Below are 18,462 nucleotides of genomic sequence, written 5' to 3' on the forward strand. Positions count from 1 at the left end.
ATTTACAATTGTTATATCTTCTTGGATTGATCCCTTGATCATTATGTAGTGTCCTTCTTTGTCTCTTGTAACAGTCTTTATTTTAAAGTCTATTTTGTCTGCTAAGAGTATTGCTACTCTAGCTTTCTTTTGATTTCCATTTGCATGGAATACCTTTTTCCATCCCCTCACTTTCAGTCTGCACATGCCTCTGGGTCTGAAGTGGGTCTTTTGTAGACAGCATATATACGGGTCTTGTTTTTGTATCCATTACAAATCCCATTAAATTTTAGGTAATTATATGTATGTTCTTATTGCCATTTTGTTAATTGTCTTGGCAGGAAAGCACCTAGCCTACCGTCTCATTGTGACTTCTTTTTTATCTTTGAATATAAAGTATCTTTTTTGGTAGGTTTCAGTCTTTTTTGTCGATGGTTGTTCAGCAGTTCGTTGTGATGTTGGTGTTTTTGTGAGAGGAGGTGAGCTCGATCCTTCTACTCCGCCATCTTTTCCAGAATGGAGGGGCTGCTTTTAGTTTGGACGCTTGCTGTCTGTTTCCTCAGCACGTGCTGGCTTTTATTCCCTTGATATGGGGTGTGCAGGTGCAGCCGCCCTTGTGCGCTCCCGGGATGGCGGGGGCAGCACTTGGCGACTGCTCACAGGTCTCATAGCGGTGGCCTGTGCCTGCCTCTGGAGCCCGCGATGGCGGCAGCGACTCGTGCCCGCCCGCAGAGCTCCTGCAGGCAGTGTCCTGTTGCCTGGGAGTGCACGTAGGGAAAGAAGCTCTTATGGTGGCCCCTCCCCTCTCCTCGTGCACCCCTCAGTACGGCGCCTTGGCTCTCTGACAGGCCCGGGCTTCTTGCGAGCACACCCTCGGCTGCCACAGTCCAGCCTCTGCAGGCCGTCTCCGTGCAGCCCGCCCCGGTCCTCTCCCTGGGTCTGACCTCCGAAGCCTGAGCTTCAGCACTGGCAGATGAGCGTCTGAGGCCGGGGAGCGCCGGGTGGCGGCGCCAGCCTCCTGTGCAGGCTGCTCTCTGTGCTGCCTTCCGCACACTGGCTGCTGTGCTCTCCTGCTAGGCTCCGACGCGCCCCGTCTGTCCAGGCTGATCTCCTCGCCGGCGAGGGGGCTTCTCAGGATGCGGGAACCTGTCCTCCTCCACAGCTCCCTGCCTGGGGCGCAGGCCCCGTCTACGTTCCTTTCTTTTTCTTTTTCCTTTTGTTCTACCTGGTTACGCGGAGGTTTTCTTGCCCTTTTGGAAGTCTGAAGTCTTCTGCCTGCGTTCAGTAGCTGTTCTGTGTGAGTCGTTCCACTTGTAGAGGTATTTTCAGTGTTTTTGTGGGAGAAGGTGAGCTCCTTGTCCTACTCCTCTGCCATCTTGGTCCCGTCCTCTTATTTTATTATTATTATTATTTTTACTAATAAAGATATTTATTGGAACAGTATAAAAGGTTTTATATAAAATGAAAACAAGGCATCACATCAATTAAATACTTGGAGAAAGCAATCATTTGTTACACAAATTAAAATTCGTTGCAGAAGCCACGTTAATTCTATTTATTGGGAGCCAGTGAGGATGAACTCAGCTTACACAATAAATAGAATTTTGTCTTGTTGAAAGGTTCATCATAGCTTTATTTTTTTTTTTAATTAATTAATTTATTTTTGGCTGCATTGGGTCATCGTTGCTGTGCACGCGCTTTCTCTAGTTGCAGCAAGTGGGGGCTACTCTTTGTTGCGGTGCGCAGGCTTCTCATTGCGGTGGCTTCTCTTGTTGTGGAACACGGGCTCTAGGCGCGCGGGCTTTAGTAGTTGTGGCGCACGGGCTCAGGAGCTGTGCTCGCGGGCTCTAGAGCGCAGGCTCAGCAGTTGTGGTGAAAGGGCTTAGGTGCTCCGCGGCATGTGGGATCTTCCCGGACCAGGGCTCGAACCTGTGTCTCCTGCATTAGCAGGCGGATTCCCAACCACTGCACCACCAGGGAAGCCCCACCGTAGCTTTAAATGAGATAATACGTAAGAGGGGAAATTGAAAAAAATGTTTTTTCCTTCCAGCTACATATGTCCTTCACTTAACCGCATTTAAACAAATTTGCTTCTTTAATTTTCTCACCATGCAGTCTGCAAGCTCTTGGCTCTTTACCGAAACTGCTGGGAAAAGGTCCCGGCCCCGTGTGTGTGTTGACTGCTGCAGCCAGCCTTCCTGCTCCTAACCCCGGCTCGTCCCCTTCAGGCCCCTGCTCCCCTCCTGGCCCTGCCTCTGTCAGCTCTGCTCTGGGGCGTGGCAGCTGCCTCCCGGTTGCCCGTCTTCCTCCTTCCATCCTAATCTTAGTTTGTCACCAGTTATCTTGCTAAAACGTTTGTCTGTTGACCGAAGTTCCAGTCTCCCTTTGCAGCAGAATGACGTACAGAATTTCAGGCTGCCTAGCTCGGCCTTCGGAGTGCTTTGTGCGGGGCCCCGGCCTCCCCTTCCCTGCCTTCCCGCCCTCCCTCACACTGAGCCCGGGGCCCTGCAGCCCGCGGGTTGCCCTTCCCGCCTCTGTGCCTCTTGCACTGTCCTCTCCTGTGCGGATCTAGCCTGTCCTGTGGGCCCACTCCTGCTGTCGTCCTACCCGACACTTTTCTGGTTCCTCTGGACGGGATAAGCGATTGTCATCTCTCTCCCTTATTGCCCTCTGCGTGCCACTGGGGATAACACGGAGCACCTCGCTTACCAGGCCGGTCCCCGCCTCTCTCCCGCGAGCCCTCGTGGGCTGAGGGCCTGTCCGAGGTTGCGCATCCTCGGCCTGGCCTCCGTGGAGGCTGCAGCTTGGAGGCCCCGCCCCCACGTTTGAATTCAGCACATCTCACGGCCTGTGTTTGCCTCACATGCTGCTTCTGTGCCTGAAGCAGAGATGTGCTTATTCCTGTTTCTTATAGGTCAGCAGTGGGCGTATGAATAGTAAAACAGTGATGAGTTTAAGCAGTGTTTTAACATACACGTGAATACCAGACTCTAGGGTAGACATTTCCTTTTATTGCAACAGTGAAAATCATTGGATCTTCATTCTTTTTTGTAGCAACTGATCACCAAAGTATATTGATGTCTTTTGTTTACCTGTTTTGTTTGTTTATGAGAAATGCATTTTCTGTTTATAGACATGGGGAAAAAAGTGAGGGGAAGAGTTTAAGACACTTGCCCGAAGATACTGTTAAAAGTAAACTGAGACAGGGTCTGGCTCAGAAGGCAGTGTCTGTAGGGAGAGAACGGTTTCAGCAGCACTTAGAACTTGGCTGTTACTACACCCTTTTACACCTGCACGTGTACCCGTGCTGGTTATTTTTTCTCCTGTTCACGTTTTAATTGAGGCATAGTTAACGTACAATGAAATGCACAGTTTTAAGTGTGTAATTTTAACAGCTCATTGAATTTGGTTTGACAGCGCGTGCGCCTGCGTAGCCTGCTGCCCTTTCCGTCAACTCAGAAAGCTACCTTGGGCTCTCCGTCGTTCCCTCTTGTGCTCCAACCCCGTTCTGATTTCTTTCAAAAATAAATTAGCTTCGCCTGGTTTAGAGTGCCATGGAGATGGACTCCTCCTATACATATTCTTTGTCTGGTTTTTTCACTTAGCGTGATTTTTTGAGATTTATCCACATCGTTGCATGTATCCGTAATCCCGCCACCCCGTTTTAGTATGCCCTTGTACGAAGATACCATGGTTTGTTTATTCATCTCCTGGTGAGGGATGTTTGGGTTGTTCTGGTTTGGTGACTGTTATGAATGAAGCAGCTGTGAACGGTTCTGTACATGTTTTGTGTTCATATTCACCTTGAGGAAAATACCTAGAAGTGGAATTGCCGAGCCACAGGGCGGGTGTTGGTTTAACTCTGAGAAAGTGCCAGACCGCTTTCCGAAGTGGTTGCCATGTTGGTTATTTTTTAAAATTTATAAAAGTAACTGGGGATTTGGTCTCATTGTAGAGATTGTGCTGTAGACCTGAGGACTGCAATGGGCAGTCCTGTGTTTTGCAAAGCCGGTTTTCTTTTAAAACAGTGCTAACATAAGCTCATTTGAAGATATTCAAAATGAATGTGAATGAAAAGTTGAAAGTATTACGAGGCGTAATTAGGCATTACTGGTTCAGCATGTTATTTGGCATTTAAAGTTGTTGGCTACTGCATAGATGTTTGAAAAAAGTTACCATATATATAAATGCCATATTTTAAAAGTCACCTCCATTAGTTTAAGCAGCCTGTGGTTCACGGCCACATTTGTTACGGAAAAGTTCAGAGGGGACTCAGAGCCACTGATAGGCTAGGGAACGTTTGGTGTGCAGGGTGGCGGTGACGGGTGCGGGGAGGTTGTCCAGGTCCTTGTGGAGGGAGGACGGGTCCTGAGGAGACTTGCAGGGTCGGGTGGGCAGGGGAGCCTGACAGCAGAGCCGGGCCCGGCGGCCGGGGGCACTCCCGGTCAGGAGGCAGCGAGCAGCCCCCAGTTACTGGGAGGGGCACCAGAGCATGTTCCGTGGAGGAGACCAGGGGTGCTTACCCTGCCCACCCCTCGACCCCCCCCAGTCCCCTCACCCTCTTTCACGCCAGCCTCCTGGCGTCCTAGTCAGGGGTCTTGGTTTCAGAAAACAGACACCAACTGAGGGTTTGCGGGGAGAAACATGTTACGTTGGAAGGATATCAGATGCACACAGAGTGTACAGGCTGCGAGGCACACGGGGCCGCCAGCCTGGGTGGCGGTGGAGCGGTGCAGAGGAAGGACGTCTTGTTCGGCGGTGCCTTTGCCAGACCTGTTGTTTGGAAGATGGACCTCCTGGGTTGGTCCTCTGATTTCATTTTATTTTCTCTCCTAAGGTCTTTGTCTTTGTCTTTGTCTTTTTGTTTGTTTTGTAGTTGATTTACAGTAGTTGATTTACAATGTTGTGTTAGTTTTAGGTGTACAGCAGACTGATTCAGTTTTATATATATGTATATCTATTCTTTTCCAGATTCTTTCCCAGTATAGGTTATTACAAGGTATCGAATATAGTTCCCTGTGCTGTACAGGAGGTCCTTGTTGGTTATCTGTTTTCTGTATAGTAGTGTGTATATGTTAATCCCAAACTCCAAGTTTATCCTTCCCCCATTCCCCTTTGTTGTTTAGTTCTCCTTTCTGGGAAATTTCCCCATTCTCTCTTCCAATCCTGTTTGTAAGATTAAAAAATTCTACCGTCATATTTTTATTTTCCAATAACTAGGAAGTTCTCAGAATGTTCCTCTTTGTCTCACAGATGCAGTCTCTTATTTCTTAAGTTTTCTTCTCTGTGCATTATGCCTGCTCTGAATTCCTGTGTCTCTCTTTTCTTTCTGGGGCTCTTTCATGAGACCTGTTTGAGCTTTCTCCAGAACATCCGTTGGCTCTTGGTTCATATTTAAGAATGAGATGTACCAGGAGCGTCTGTGTCCATGGTCCTTTGTCCTCTGGCGGCCCTGGTCTTAGGGAAACCTGGCAGCAATCTGACCTCTTTGGGAGGGGGACACCCCGCATCTTGGTGTCTTCGGCCTTTTTTCTTGGGCCAGATGAGTGCCTCTAGGGAGGCTGTGTCTGCTTGCCCACCTGCCAGTGAGCCCAGTGGGAGACGCTGCCAGACTGGAAGGCTCCTCCCTCATTCCGCCCGCTCCCTCGTGCACCTGGCCCCTCCCCCCGGGGCACCCTCCCCCAGCGGGGCCTGGGGCCCCTCTCACCTCTTTCTCGTCTTTTCTGTAATTCCTCTGCTGTGGCTGGTGAACAGTGAACAGTTGTCGCCTGTTGAAATGCAGGTTGACCAGATTTGGTCTGGATTATCCCTGGGGCTCTTTCTCAGGGATTTTGGCTTAGAGATTTGTATTTAAAACCAGGGTTAAAGTAACAAGAGGGTAGAACAGAGAGGTTTAAAATAAATTACTTAATTTTCAGGATTGTCAATCAGTTTACTAGTAACGAAAACCTAGAGGAGTCATGATTTCATAGTTAAAGATAGTTCTGAATAACGGAATTTCAGGTGTGAAGCGTCACATTGGTTACGTGTGCTCCAAAAATTAATCATGCACTAAGAAATAGTGTGCACTTTGGTCATAAAATAAGTACCTTTTCTAATCAGATTTTATTATCTTTCAGATCCTGTCACATAGGACAGTATGCACCTTAAGATCCTGAAGAAAAGGCACAAAATGTTCAAGTAATGTCTAAAAATAATTTGTGAGGTAAGTGATTGTTTATTTAGGTCTCTAATCACTGTTTCCTCTCTAACAGCTGACACTAACTTGCACACCTTTGAAAAGGCAAATACGGGCAGTTCAGATGGCTAATGGTGACAAGTAAATCTTTTTCTTCACGTATCGTCTTTGGTTTGCTTACCACCTACGCTAAAAGGAGAGTGTGTCCCTGGAGGAAGATTCCATGAAGGGAGTCGATCAGTTAGTAGCAGGTATTACACGATGAGGGGTGTTCTCAAGTGTAAGCCACTGGAAGGGTTTTGCTTGAGTGGCTGTCCCTTAAATAATGGAGGTCCACAGTGTTGCTCTTAGTGTTCTGGGAAACGGGGCTTGATCTAACACGAGGATAAACAGCTCAGGTTCAGGAGTGTAGACAGAATCCCATTAAACTGGACATTAAAGTAGATAAACCGTCGGTCAGTGCACAGTGCTTGCAGGTTTTTTTCAGACATGATCTTGCAGAGTATTCAGTCACCAGCGATGGGTATCAGCGCAGAGTGAGACTGTGCCCTCGCCCTGGCTTCGCATCGCCAATTGCTGTGCCATTTGCTCTTGTGTTCCCAGCATTTTTAGATTAGTTGAGTGTAAAGGAATTGTTTCTTCATTTCCTCCCCTCCCTTCCTGTTGCATTAATGCAGTGTAAGTGCTGTGACTCAGCGGAAGGTGCCTGCGCTTGATGACAGATAACCGAATGTGTTCAGCCTACCCTCGCCGTGTTCATCGATTGCTTTCTTGCAAATGCAGTGACTTTTGGGTATATCAGATTGTTTTCCCTTTGCCTTCTAGTGGCTTTTACAAATTCGGCTCTGAAGCACACAGGCATGATGCCTCACTATCCTAACGTGCTTCTGGGAATGTCCCTCCCCGCCCACTGGGGTTGGTATGTGTGCGGTCACCCTTCCTCACAAATAGAGCTGCCATCTGCACCCCCGGGGGAGGCCTGCGGCTGCTGTCACCAGTGCCTCAGCCAGGAAGGTTAATCGGGACTGGGTCAGGCATCCAGAAGACTCGGGTCCTGATTTCTAGGCAGAACTCGGGCTGCACAAGTGTGCTCTGATAAAAAGCTAGCCTGTCTCTGGACACATGGCCCCGCAGCGATTGCGCACTGCCCAGCAGGCGGGCACCCATTTCTCATAGAAAGCGTCCTACCTGAGAAGTAGCCGTAGAGCAGAGGGATTCTGGTCAGAGGAATTCTTCAGCTTAAGCCTTTGATGAACATTTATGATTCACTAAAAAACTTCTGTGGCCATCACTAGGCCACTCTCTGGATCTGAGGTGGGGACCAATTCACGTTGTTGCGTCTGCCTGTAAACAGATGCGCGCTTGCCGTGAGCCCAGGGGCGTGCGGGCACCGACGGGGAGCCCGGAGAGAAGACCCAGGCCTTTCCCACGAGGGCTGACAGCCAGCCGGGGGCTGAGACACAGACGCCCTCTCAAGGTAGGGAGTGCTGAGCGCACTGCCCATGGAGCTGCTGAGCTGGTCCTCCGTCCAGAGGGTCTCAGCCCCCCGACGGCATCAGGCTTTACAGTGGTGTAGACAGAACCGCGCTCCAGCACCCTCTCCAGACAGCCGTGTCTGATGTTCTGAGTCCCTTTTCGAAGTGCTCTTCAGAGGAAGGAGGACTGTCTCTGCAGGATGACTGGCTTGGCAGAGAGACGCTTCGGGCGCTGTAGGGCGGGTGGCCTCTGCGGAGGGAAGGGGCTCGGCAGGAAGGCAGCCGTCGGGTCCAGTATGTGCTGGCTGAAGAACGGCTGGTTTGGGGCTGCCCAAATTCTTATCTTCAGTTCTTCACTTCAGTAATTATAAAGCTCTTTTTGTCTGATCTAAGAGCAGACTGGGGGGAACAATTTCATTTCTGTCTTGTACTAGTCAGTATCTTTGTATCAAGAGGGAATTCTGCAAAATATTTGCAGAAGGAACTCTCATCAGCAAATTCATTCATTCAGTAAATGTTTTCATCATTACCGTGCTCTAGTTACAGTTAAGGAAGAAAGTAACGCCAAGATTCCAAAGCCGATGCTGTGAATCAGTTGTAGCAGACCCGACCCCAGGAGCATTCTTATCCCTCCCCCTCCTCCCCCACGTTGGGGAGACCATAGTCACTTGCTCTCTGCTTGTTTGAAAGAAGCGGCGCCTGAGTGGAGAAAGCCCTTGGGTCGTCTGATAAAGCGCTGTCAGTGTTTTTCCATCCCCTGCTCGAACAACAAGGCCAAATGAACTGACTGTTTCCCTTTCTTTGTTTATCATGAGTATTACTACTCATATCAAACACTGATGAGAGGAGGTTATAGGTTTACAGAAGCAGCAAAATGTTTGCTAGGAAAAGTGTAAGTTTTCCTTTAGTTTCTGACCCTATGTGTTCTCGGGTATCAGGTACTTTAGGAAATATGGGAGAGTTGTCGAAAGAACGGATACGTGAAGGAAACTGTTAAAAGACTGAAAGAGGAAGGGCGTTCTAGAAACAGCAGAGAGTTAAAGAAGCCTGCCTCAAAAGCACGGTCGCACGTTGTCACAGTTAGAACGAGGGAGAAGTGAGAGTGAAGGGCTCAGTGAAACAGGGAAGAGTGAGGCGAGAACTGGGGGCTCTGCGGTCGTGGGCCAGCGTGGAAGCGCGCAGTGAAAGAGCCCTTGTCTGTCAGCCTCTCATCAGCCGCTGGCCTGTGTGCGCTGCGGGCCGTCGGGCCTTGGCCCCGTGGATGGGGCCGTGGTACCCCAGGCCCCGTCTCCGCCGGGCTTGGAGCCTGGGTGCCAAGGGCGTGCGTCTGGCTCCCGCCCCGCGTCGTCCTTGAGCAGTGCTGCTGGGGCCAGCCGCAGGTGGCCGTGTGTCCCCGGGAGCCTCACCAGCGTGTCCCGTGCCCCTGCAGGGAAGCCATGCCGTCATCAGGACACCGGCTCCGCGATGTCGAACATCATCCCCTGCTGACCGAAAGTGACAACTACGACTCTTCTTCCTCCTCTTCATCCGAGGCCGACGTGGCAGACAGGGTCTGGTTCATCCGCGACGGCTGCGGCATGATCTGTGCTGTCGTGACGTGGCTGCTGGTCGTGTACGCAGACTTCGTGGTGACGTTCGTCATGCTGCTGCCTTCCAAAGACTTCTGGTACTCCGTGGTCAATGGAGTCGTTTTTAACTGCCTGGCGGTGCTTGCCCTGTCGTCTCACTTGAGGACCATGCTCACCGACCCCGTGAGTACCTGCCCTCTTGCTGGGGTTTTCGGCCGGGTCTGGGCTGCGGAGGCACCAGCGGCGGCGCCGGGCGGAGGGCCTCGTGCTCCCGTAGCCTCGGGGTTCACGAGTTCCTGGACGCAGGCTGGTGGCATTGCTCATGGCTTCGCTGGAGGAACCCAGCGCCCAGAGAGAGGTGATGTCACGGTATATTCATGGAAAACATTCCACTGAGCTGTTTATTCACATGAAGAAAGTGTACTGAATAATGCCTGAAATCCTTTCTAGTTTATTTTATTTTTTAATATTTATTTATTTATTTGGCTGTGCTGGGTCTTAGTTGCTGCGCATGGGATCTTCATTGCTGCTTGCGGGATCTTTTTAGTTGTGACACGCGGGATCTTTGGTTGTGGCATGTGGGATCTAGCCCCGGACCAGGGATCGAACCCAGACCCCCTGCATTGGGAGCACGGAGCCTTAGCCACTGGACCGCCAGGGAAGTCCCCCTTTCCAGTTTAAATACTTCGTTTCTCTAAAGTATGGACTGAAAGCTGAGTATGTGGCATCTAGGGCTTTACTAATTTTTCCAGTTGCCTTTTGATCACACGCAAGTAATGTAACTTCTTCGGGCTAGAGGTTAGCTATTATCTTTAAGTTCGCTGTAGGAAGAGCCCCGGTGGTGTCAGCCATCTTCCTGCATGTTGAAAACGGGGCTGGGTCCATCGTTTGTAGGCGTTTTGGCGAGGAGGCCACCACGTCGGTGCCCGGGTGCCAGGCTGCGGTGTGCCCGGTGGGGCCGGGGGAGGGAGGGCTACCCGGCCGGGCCCCTCTCATCACAGTGCTTGTGTCTTCTGACCAGTGTAGGCCTCCCTCCCCCCGCGGTCCCGCTCCTGCTGCAGCCCCTCTCCCGCGGGAAGAGGCCTCAGAGCTCTCTTCAGGAAGCCCCGAGAGCCGGGGGTCGGGTAGCAGGTGTGTGCAGCGCGCTGCCTCTGCGCCCGGTGGGCGTGTTCGCTTCACTTGTTTCGCTGCCGAGAAGCTGGATGGAAGCACTGAGGGCCGGAGCGTGAGGTGGAGGAGGGTGTGAGTCCTGGATGCAAGCATTTTTTAATCACATTCCGCAAAATTCACCCTTTTGCAGTGTATAATAGTTCGATGATTTTCGTGTATTCACATCACCGCAGTCATTTTAGACATTTTCATCACCCAGAAAAGAAACCCTGCCCCCCCTTAGCCGTCACTGCCCCGACCCCCCAGGTCCCCCAGCGCCAGGCAACTGCTGATGTACTTTTTGTCTCTGGATTGGCCTGTTTTGGACAGATCACATAGATGGAATCATACAAGGATACGTGGCCTTGACGTCTGGCTTCCTTCACTCAGCGCGAGGTTTCTAGGGCTCATCCGCACAGTGCACTGTCAGTGCTTCGTTCCTTTTCACGGCTGAAGACTGTTCCACTGTGGCGATGGGCCACGTTTTGTTTATAGGCATCATCAGGTGGTGGCCATCGGGGTTCTTCCCACTTTCTGGCTGTTATGGACAATTCTGCCGTGAACATTTGTGGACCAGGTTTGTGTGGACCTGTGTTTCGTTTCTCTTGGGTAGAGATCCAGGAGTGGAATTACCGTGTCATGTGTTCACTCTACGATAACTTGCTGAGGGTGGTTTTTCATGGCGGCTGCAAGGCATTAAGATTCCCCCCAGCAGCGTAAGGGTTCCTGCTTCTCCACCTCCTCAGGTGACTGTTCGTGTGTTTGATGAGAGCCATCCTGATGGCTGTGAGGTGATATCTCATTGTGTTTTGATTTGCATTTCCCTGATGACTAATGATGCTGGGCTTTTCGGCCATTTGTAGGTCTTTGGAGAACTGTCCGTTCAAGTCCTCCGTCTTGACATCTAGATGTCACTGTTTCCGCCATGCCACACGTCAGGACTCCAGTTGCAAGTTACAGAATCCACCGGGAGTCAGTGTGAATAGAATCGAGGGCACCCAGCGGGGTGTGAGGAGCCCAGGGCAGGGGTGCGTCTGGCCCCGGGCAGGCGTTGGGACGGGTGGGGAAGCTCTCGGGAAGGAGGCGGGGGAGAGGCCGACCGAGCCGCCAGACACTCCTGTCCTTCCCGGCATCCTGGCCCCTCTGCCGCCTAGTGAAGACGGTGGCCCCTCACACCAGAGGGAATTGGGAGCGTTGGGTTCCAGACCCACAGTGGGGGGGAGACTGCGTGGCCAGCGGGGTCGGGTGTCCGCTCCGTCCGCTCATCAGGGCGGCTGCTTTCTCCTCTCTGCAGATCACCTTCAACCCGGGGTCCAGTCTGGGCTGAACGAGAGCCGTCATGCCACCCGGGGTGAGGCCAGTTCTCTGCTGGACGTCCTTTTACTAAGCCAGTAGGAACAGTCACTCTTTGCTAGGATTGGCTCTGGCTTGGGTTGTTTCTTGAGAAGAGTTATTGGTCCTTTGAGGGGGGAGCAGAAAGGGAGATGGGGTCTCTGACGTTTGATGGATCAGGGAGCTGATCGGTCACAAGGCAGCAAGCTCACCTCCGGCGGTGAGTCTCAGTGTTCAGAAGCATGAGATTGTGCAAGGCCACCCGCTGCCCCGCACCCAGAGCCTGCTCTCCTCTGTCCCCAGCCTTGTTTGACAAGCATCAGCCTTATTACCAGCAGATGTGTGCCGAGGGCCCACTAAGGCGCCTTTGTGCCGGGAGCCGTTGGTCCCGTGCCGGGCGCCCTGGGACGCCTTTGGGCGTTCATTAACCCGCCAGCACCTTGCGGAGGTGGGCGTACATCACGTCAGAAGGTGAGACCCACAGCTGGCAAGAGGCAAAGCTGGGGTTTGAACAGTTATCTGTTGCCAAAGCCCTTGCTTTTTCGTTAACTTCTTACAGACATTTCATTGTACACAGAAGTGGAGAGAAGAGGGTCATGAACCCTGCTTATCACCTCGTGGTCAATCTCGTGTCAGCGATATCCTCGCCTACTCCCTTTCTTTCCCTCCCCAGAATATTTGGAAGTACATCTCAGACATTATAAAACTTTATTTGTAAATAATTGTGTGTATCTTTAAAAAGGGCTCTTTTTTTTTTTTAATATAAATTTATTTATTTATTTTTGGCTGCGTTGCGTCTTCGTTGCTGTGCGTGAGCTTTCTCTAGTTGCGGCGAGCAGGGGCTACTCTTCGTTGAGGTGCGCGGGCTTCTCATGGCAGTGGCTTCTCTTGTTGCAGAGCACGGGCTCTAGGTGCGCGGGCTCAGTAGTTGTGGCACGTGGGCTCAGGAGTTGTGGCACGCGGGCTTAGTAGTTGTGGTACGCGGGCTTTAGTAGTTGTGGCACGCGGGCTTTAGTAGCTGTGGCGCGCGGGCTCAGTTGCTCCGCAGCATGTGGGATCTTCCCGGACCAGGGCTCGACCCCTGCATCGGCAGGCGGATTCTTAACCACTGCGCCACCAGGGAAGCCCCAAAAGGGCTCTTCTTTATAGAAGCACGGCTCCAGCGCCAGCGGCTCGTGTGGAGCGGCTGGAGAATTCCTCACTATGTCCAGTGGGAGGCCACGTCTCCTCAGTCGTCTCAGTCCTTTTATATTCTTTTGTTTGAATCAGGGTCCAAATAAGATCTATCCCTTGTGACTGGCTGACGTGTCTCCTTTTTCACCTCGGTGGTCCCCTCTTGTTCCTTGGGATTTTTTAAATTGAAGAAACACGGTCCTTTGTCATGTGGCTCTCCTTCCACTGTGGAATTTGCAGCTTATATCCCTGTACGTGTCTTTACATGCTTCTCGTCCCCTGTGCTGCCCATGAATTAGCAGGTAGACTTAGGGGAAGCGCCACGCTCCCGTGCCCCCTAGCTCAGGTCCTGGGGATCCAGAATGCGTGACAGGGAGGGAACCAGGGGGTCAAGATGGAAAGATATGCGGGGGGAAAATGTGCTTTGCAAATCATAACTTCCCTGGGTATACGTATGCCGTGGTTGGGAGCACTCTTCCTAAGCGTGGGCACCTGGTTTCCTTCTCCAGGGCGCATCAGAGGCGGGTGGGTGCGGGTGTGAGAGGTCGGGCGCTAGCAGCAGCAGCAGCAGCGAGTGGCAAAGCTGTCCGGAGGACGCTGTGCCGAAGGGGAGCCATCTGGGCCGCACTGGGGTAGGAGGCGTGGCTATGGCAGGGACCACAGTCCTGGCGGGACACAGGTGAAACACGCAAGGTGCGTCTTAGAAAAAACATGCCCTGAAAATGGTTCGAAGGCGAACGCGAGCTTGAGGAAGGTGCCTCAGCTGTTCGGAAGGTTTCTTTGATGGAGCGAAGAGGGGCCCCCACTGGTGCCGAGGAAGCGGGCGCTCGTCTGGTGTGACCTGGTGAGACCCGGTGCTGAGTGGACCTGGGCCCGCCCTTCTGCTCCGTGTCAGGCCTGCGAGAGCGCATCTCGGAGTACGGAATCGAAGCGCAGATCACCAGCCGCGGGGACCTGGGTGGGTCATCGGGAGGCACTGCGGGGAGATAAGGGCCGCCTGCCCGGGGCTCTGAGCCGCAAAAAGGACCAGAAAACGCCTTCATCTCCACGCGGGCTGGTTGTTACGTGTTACCTGACGTGTCTCCCCCTCGAGATGCACACCTGTTCTCCGTGAGTGGTCGCAGGAGCGCTCTTTAACCAGCGGGCGGCGTGGGGTGCCGTGCTCCGCAGAAGTGTGTCAGGTCACGTGTTTTACCGTGGAAACAGCGTGTGTGTGGCTAAACCTGGTCCATTCCATCGTCTTATGAAACGTGTGACCCGAGCTGTCATCAGGAGCGGCCGGTGTTGGGAAAATTGAGTGAGTAAAATGCTGGACCTGACCTTCTGATGTAAATTCTCAAAAGTGAGCCTTTAAACCCTGAACTTTTTTTACGCTGTAGATTAAGGAGACAGGTGGCGTGTTAAGGCCAGGATCTTGACCACAGCAGCTTCCCTGTGTTAGGATGGGGGACTGACCGGTGCCCATCTGGAGGGCAGTCAGCTGCAGGGGAGGGGAGGGCAGTGAACCTTCCCATTTTGCCTGCAGCCCTTCCTGTGCTCCCCCCCGAACCCGGGGCACCTTGTGGGGCCTCACTCCTGCTGGTGACAGGGCCGCCTGTCCGGCTCCCCGGGGGCCTTGGAGCCAGTGGTCCTGGGTCTCCACACGCGCCTGCTGGGCTTTGCAGACGTGGGTGTCGGCCCTGGCCCCGCAGAGGTTGGCTCGGGCTCCCGTCCAGCCGGGCAGTGGGCTTTCAGGAGCTCCAGCGCAGCTCCTGCTGACAGCGGCGTGCCTGCCATCTCCCCGTGCTCTCACCCCTGCTCGGCTCCTCCCAGCGGGGCTCCTTCTCCAGAAACGTGCATTTGTGTGAAGGACAGGCTCCGTGGGGCACAGAAACGGGGTCTGGGCCTTGTTGCCAGTCCACAGGCCACGGTGCCCAGAATGATCTTCCAAACGTGATCTCCACTTTCTGTCTCCACTGTCCAAAGAACAATTCCTCCCCCTTTGCAGCCTACTCGGGCCCAGTGCCCTCTGCTCGGGCCCACTGCCGTCCCGTGTACAGGGCTCTCCGGCTCTGGCTCCCATTTCCAGATTCCTCGTACCTCTCAAGCTCCCCTAGTGCTCAGGGCTCCTGCAGACACACACTTACAGCCCCGCAGCTCCTGCCCCTGGGGCCAGACGCCTGGGGGAGGCGGGGGGCTTGGGGCTTGTGTGTGACACTCTCGTGATTAGGTTGGCAGAGATGCATTACATAACTTTAAACACACAAGATAAAGTCCTTTTTGAGATTGCTTTGTTCAGCGCTCCCCTGCTGCAGCTGATAGGAAACCTGTGGGTGTGCTTATCACGGAAGCCCTGCCCAGGAGCTGTGCGCAGGGCCGGCTGCACCCTGGGGACGCCAGCTGCCCTGGGGCTGGAGTGGCTTCGCAAACACACCTCACCTCTGGCACGACCTGCGTGAAGTTTGAAAAACCCAGGTGACTCGCCTTATGAAGGATGACGCACTCTATATTTTGAATTCATTTTAAAGCATGTTATTTTCCATGAAAAATAAAACTTCTGGTCCTGCCTGAGTAATAGTTATTTTTCATATTAACATAAGTGGCAACTACAGCATTATAAATTATATCACGATACATAACACCCAAGACTAATTCCTAAATTTACTGATGTTTTTTAACCTTCCTTCCCCCCAGCTAAAATGCATTGTTATTAAACCATAGGGGGCAGTACCCAAAGGGAATGCTACTAAAGAATACATGGAGAGTTTGCAGCTGAAGCCTGGAGAAGTGATCTACAAGTGCCCCAAGTGCTGCTGTATCAAGCCCGAGCGCGCCCACCACTGCAGGTATGGCGGCCCTCCCCCAGGGGGACCCGAGCGCCCAGCACTGCAGGGACCCCTTCCCCAGGGTGGCCCGAGCACCCACTACTGAAGGGACACCTTTGCCAGGGCAACCCGAGCACTCAGCACTGCAGGGACCCCTTACTTGCGGCACCAGTGCATCCACCAGTGCTGGGACCCCTGCCCCGGGGAAGCCCACGCGCCCATGACTGGAGGGGCCCCTGCCTCGGCGCAGCCGGAGCCCACGCTGAAGGGATTTCTTCCCCAGGGCAGTCTGTTCACCCACCACTGCAGGGACCCCTGCCCCAGGGAAACCTGTGCACCCACGATTGGAGGGACCCCTTCCGTGATTCAGCGAGAGCAACCCCTGCTACAGGGACCCCCTTCCACAGGGCAGCCCAAGCACCCACTCCTCCTAGGACCCCTTCCCTGTTGGCAGCCATAATACCCACTGCTGCAGGGAGCCCTTCCCCCAGGGCAGCCTGTTCGCCCACACCCACCCTTACGGGGACCCCTTTCCTTAGCCAACCCGAGTACCCACCACTGGAGGAACCCCTTCCCCAGTAGCCACAGACCCACCACTGCTGTAACCCCTTACTTGGGGCTGAGCCCCCCCACTACTGCAGGCACCGCTTCCCCAGGGCATGTTGAGTGCCCAAGCCGCAGGGACCCTTCATGGTGCAGTCCAAGTGCCCACCACCGGAGGGAGCCCTTCCCCGGTGCAGCCAGAGCACCCACCCACCGCTGCTGGACCCCTTCCCCAGGCAGTGTGAACACCCACCACTGGATGGAACCCTTCGCAGGTGCAGCCAGAGCCCCCACCACCGCAGGGACCCGTTCCCCACGCAGCCATAGACCCGCCCCTGCCGGGACCCCTTCCGCGGGGCAGGAGGCCCCCTGGGTGGCCCCTTCCCAGCGCTGCCTTCACTGGGCGGTGTTGCCTCGGCGCGTGGAGGGGCGAAGATCTAACTGTGCCGCTTTTCAGCATTTGCAGACGATGCATTCGGAAAATGGACCATCACTGCCCTTGGGTGAACAATTGTGTCGGAGAAAAGAACCAGAGATTCTTCGTGCTCTTCACTGTGAGTAAAGATACTCGCGTCGTCAGTGACTCGTAGTGAGTTCGTTATCTGGAATCGTACCTGGAGCCAGTAAGTCTACTCTGACATCAGACCTGCAGCCTCTTCTCTGGGACTCACGTTGTACCTGTGCTGTCACTGGTAGGAAGTAGTCCACCAGACGAGTGTGTGTTGCTTGTGTTACTCTAGGTGTTTTACTGTGATTCGATTCTCTCCCAGATACCTTGAACCACAGTTGTTAACAGGCTCTTGCCGAAGTGGTAGAGCGAGCGTATTTCCCCACTGTGGATTACTGTCCTTGGTCCCGTGTGGGCCTTGCGAGGCAGAGGTCCACTGCTGCTGCCATTCCTTCCCTCACTCATTTTCACTGACACGTGAGATCAGGAGTGAACGTGCGGTTCAGCAGCCTTTCGTCCTCGCGTGGGCTAACGGGTGTCTCCCCGCAGATGTACATCGCGCTGGCGTCCGTGCACGCGCTCGTGCTCTGCGGGCTGCAGTTCGTCGCCTGCGTCCGAGGGCAGTGGAATGGTAAGCGCACGCCGTGGGGGGCGAGGGGAGGCAGCGGAAGAAGGGAGGAAGAAGGGGTCCTCCGGTTTCGAAGGAAATCCGCTTCGGTGTTTTAGCAATTAATTGAGCTTTTAAAGAAAAGAGGATGGGGCAGTTCTTACACTGCCCTTTTGCTATAACGAAGCCACGTACATACGCTTGGTCCTCCTGAGTCAGCTAATAGTTTCTGCTGAGTCTCGTTTGTACTTCGCAGATTTTTGAGGCTGGGCGAGAATGCGTCGTGTTCCCAGCGGGCCTGTGTGTGCGCCGGCTGGTCGACCGGGCGTGGCTGATACCAGTCGCCCCGCGAGGGGAGCCAGGCCAGGCAGGCGCGAGCTGGGCGGCCCTGGACTTGGGTGTGCGCCCGAGTGGGGCCTGCTCACAGGTGGAGGCACACACGACTCTCGTCTTTTCTGGCTTTAGCTGTATTTTAGTACGCAGTGGAGTACACGAATACAGTCTCAGTAGAAACCTGGGGTGATACAGAACCTTGCGAATCCGCTGACCAGGTAGTGGTGGTGTGGATTCTTGCCTGGCAGGGCTGCCTTCCACCCCTGGTGGACAGCGGGTGTGCCTGTTTACAAAACGAGCTCCTTCCTCCGTGGACGCCGGCCTGAGGGTGGCACGGAGGGGGCTCTTCCGTGACCTGAACCCCCCCAACCTGTGGCTTGGGATGCCCGCCGCGCTCGGATGTCCAGTCACAGCCAGCCTCTTCTTGTTCACAGAATGCAGTGATTTTTCACCTCCAGTCACTGTAATCCTGTTGATCTTCCTGTGCCTTGAGGGTCTGCTGTTTTTCACTTTCACCGCAGTGATGTTCGGCACCCAGATCCACTCCATATGCAACGATGAAACGGTACGCTCCTTCGCCGCCTTGTCTGCTTAGGCCTTGGTGTGAGCACGAGTCGGGGGGCCGCACTGCTGTGGACAGCGGGGGCCCGCGTGTTACCTGGGAGGCGGCCGGGGCAGCCCCGAGGGGCCGCGACAGCATCACCGCACGTGCCCCCCCCTCACTGCGTGCAGCTCGGGTTTCAAGCGTCCCTGGGATTTGAGAGTCAACAGAGCCGGGCAGGGAGAGCCGGCACATTCCGTTTCTAGGAGGCCCTGCCCCCTGGCAGCTGCAGGGAGTTGGGCACCTTCATGTCTTTGAACTGAAGGCCCAGA

General features: G+C 53.7%; 1 protein-coding gene across 2 annotated transcripts in view; it reads left to right on the forward strand.

Annotated features, from left to right (window-relative positions):
• ZDHHC7 (zinc finger DHHC-type palmitoyltransferase 7) overlaps positions 1-18,462 on the forward strand; it is a 31,423-nt gene that overhangs the window by 10,698 nt on the left and 2,263 nt on the right. Inside the window, exons 2-8 of one of the 2 annotated variants that reach the window (XM_068527621.1) lie at positions 6,099-6,184; positions 7,512-7,634; positions 9,062-9,383; positions 15,555-15,679; positions 16,659-16,755; positions 17,199-17,280; positions 18,024-18,154. In XM_068527621.1, the coding sequence (XP_068383722.1) occupies positions 9,069-9,383; positions 15,555-15,679; positions 16,659-16,755; positions 17,199-17,280; positions 18,024-18,154 (750 nt within the window). In that variant the 5' untranslated portion in view covers positions 6,099-6,184; positions 7,512-7,634; positions 9,062-9,068. The remainder of the gene's footprint in view (positions 1-6,098; positions 6,185-7,511; positions 7,635-9,061; positions 9,384-15,554; positions 15,680-16,658; positions 16,756-17,198; positions 17,281-18,023; positions 18,155-18,462) is intronic. The other variant, XM_068527620.1, reaches the window with a different exon arrangement.

This window comes from Eschrichtius robustus, chromosome 19 (genome assembly GCF_028021215.1).
Source record: "Eschrichtius robustus isolate mEscRob2 chromosome 19, mEscRob2.pri, whole genome shotgun sequence".
NCBI lineage: Eukaryota > Metazoa > Chordata > Mammalia > Artiodactyla > Eschrichtiidae > Eschrichtius > Eschrichtius robustus.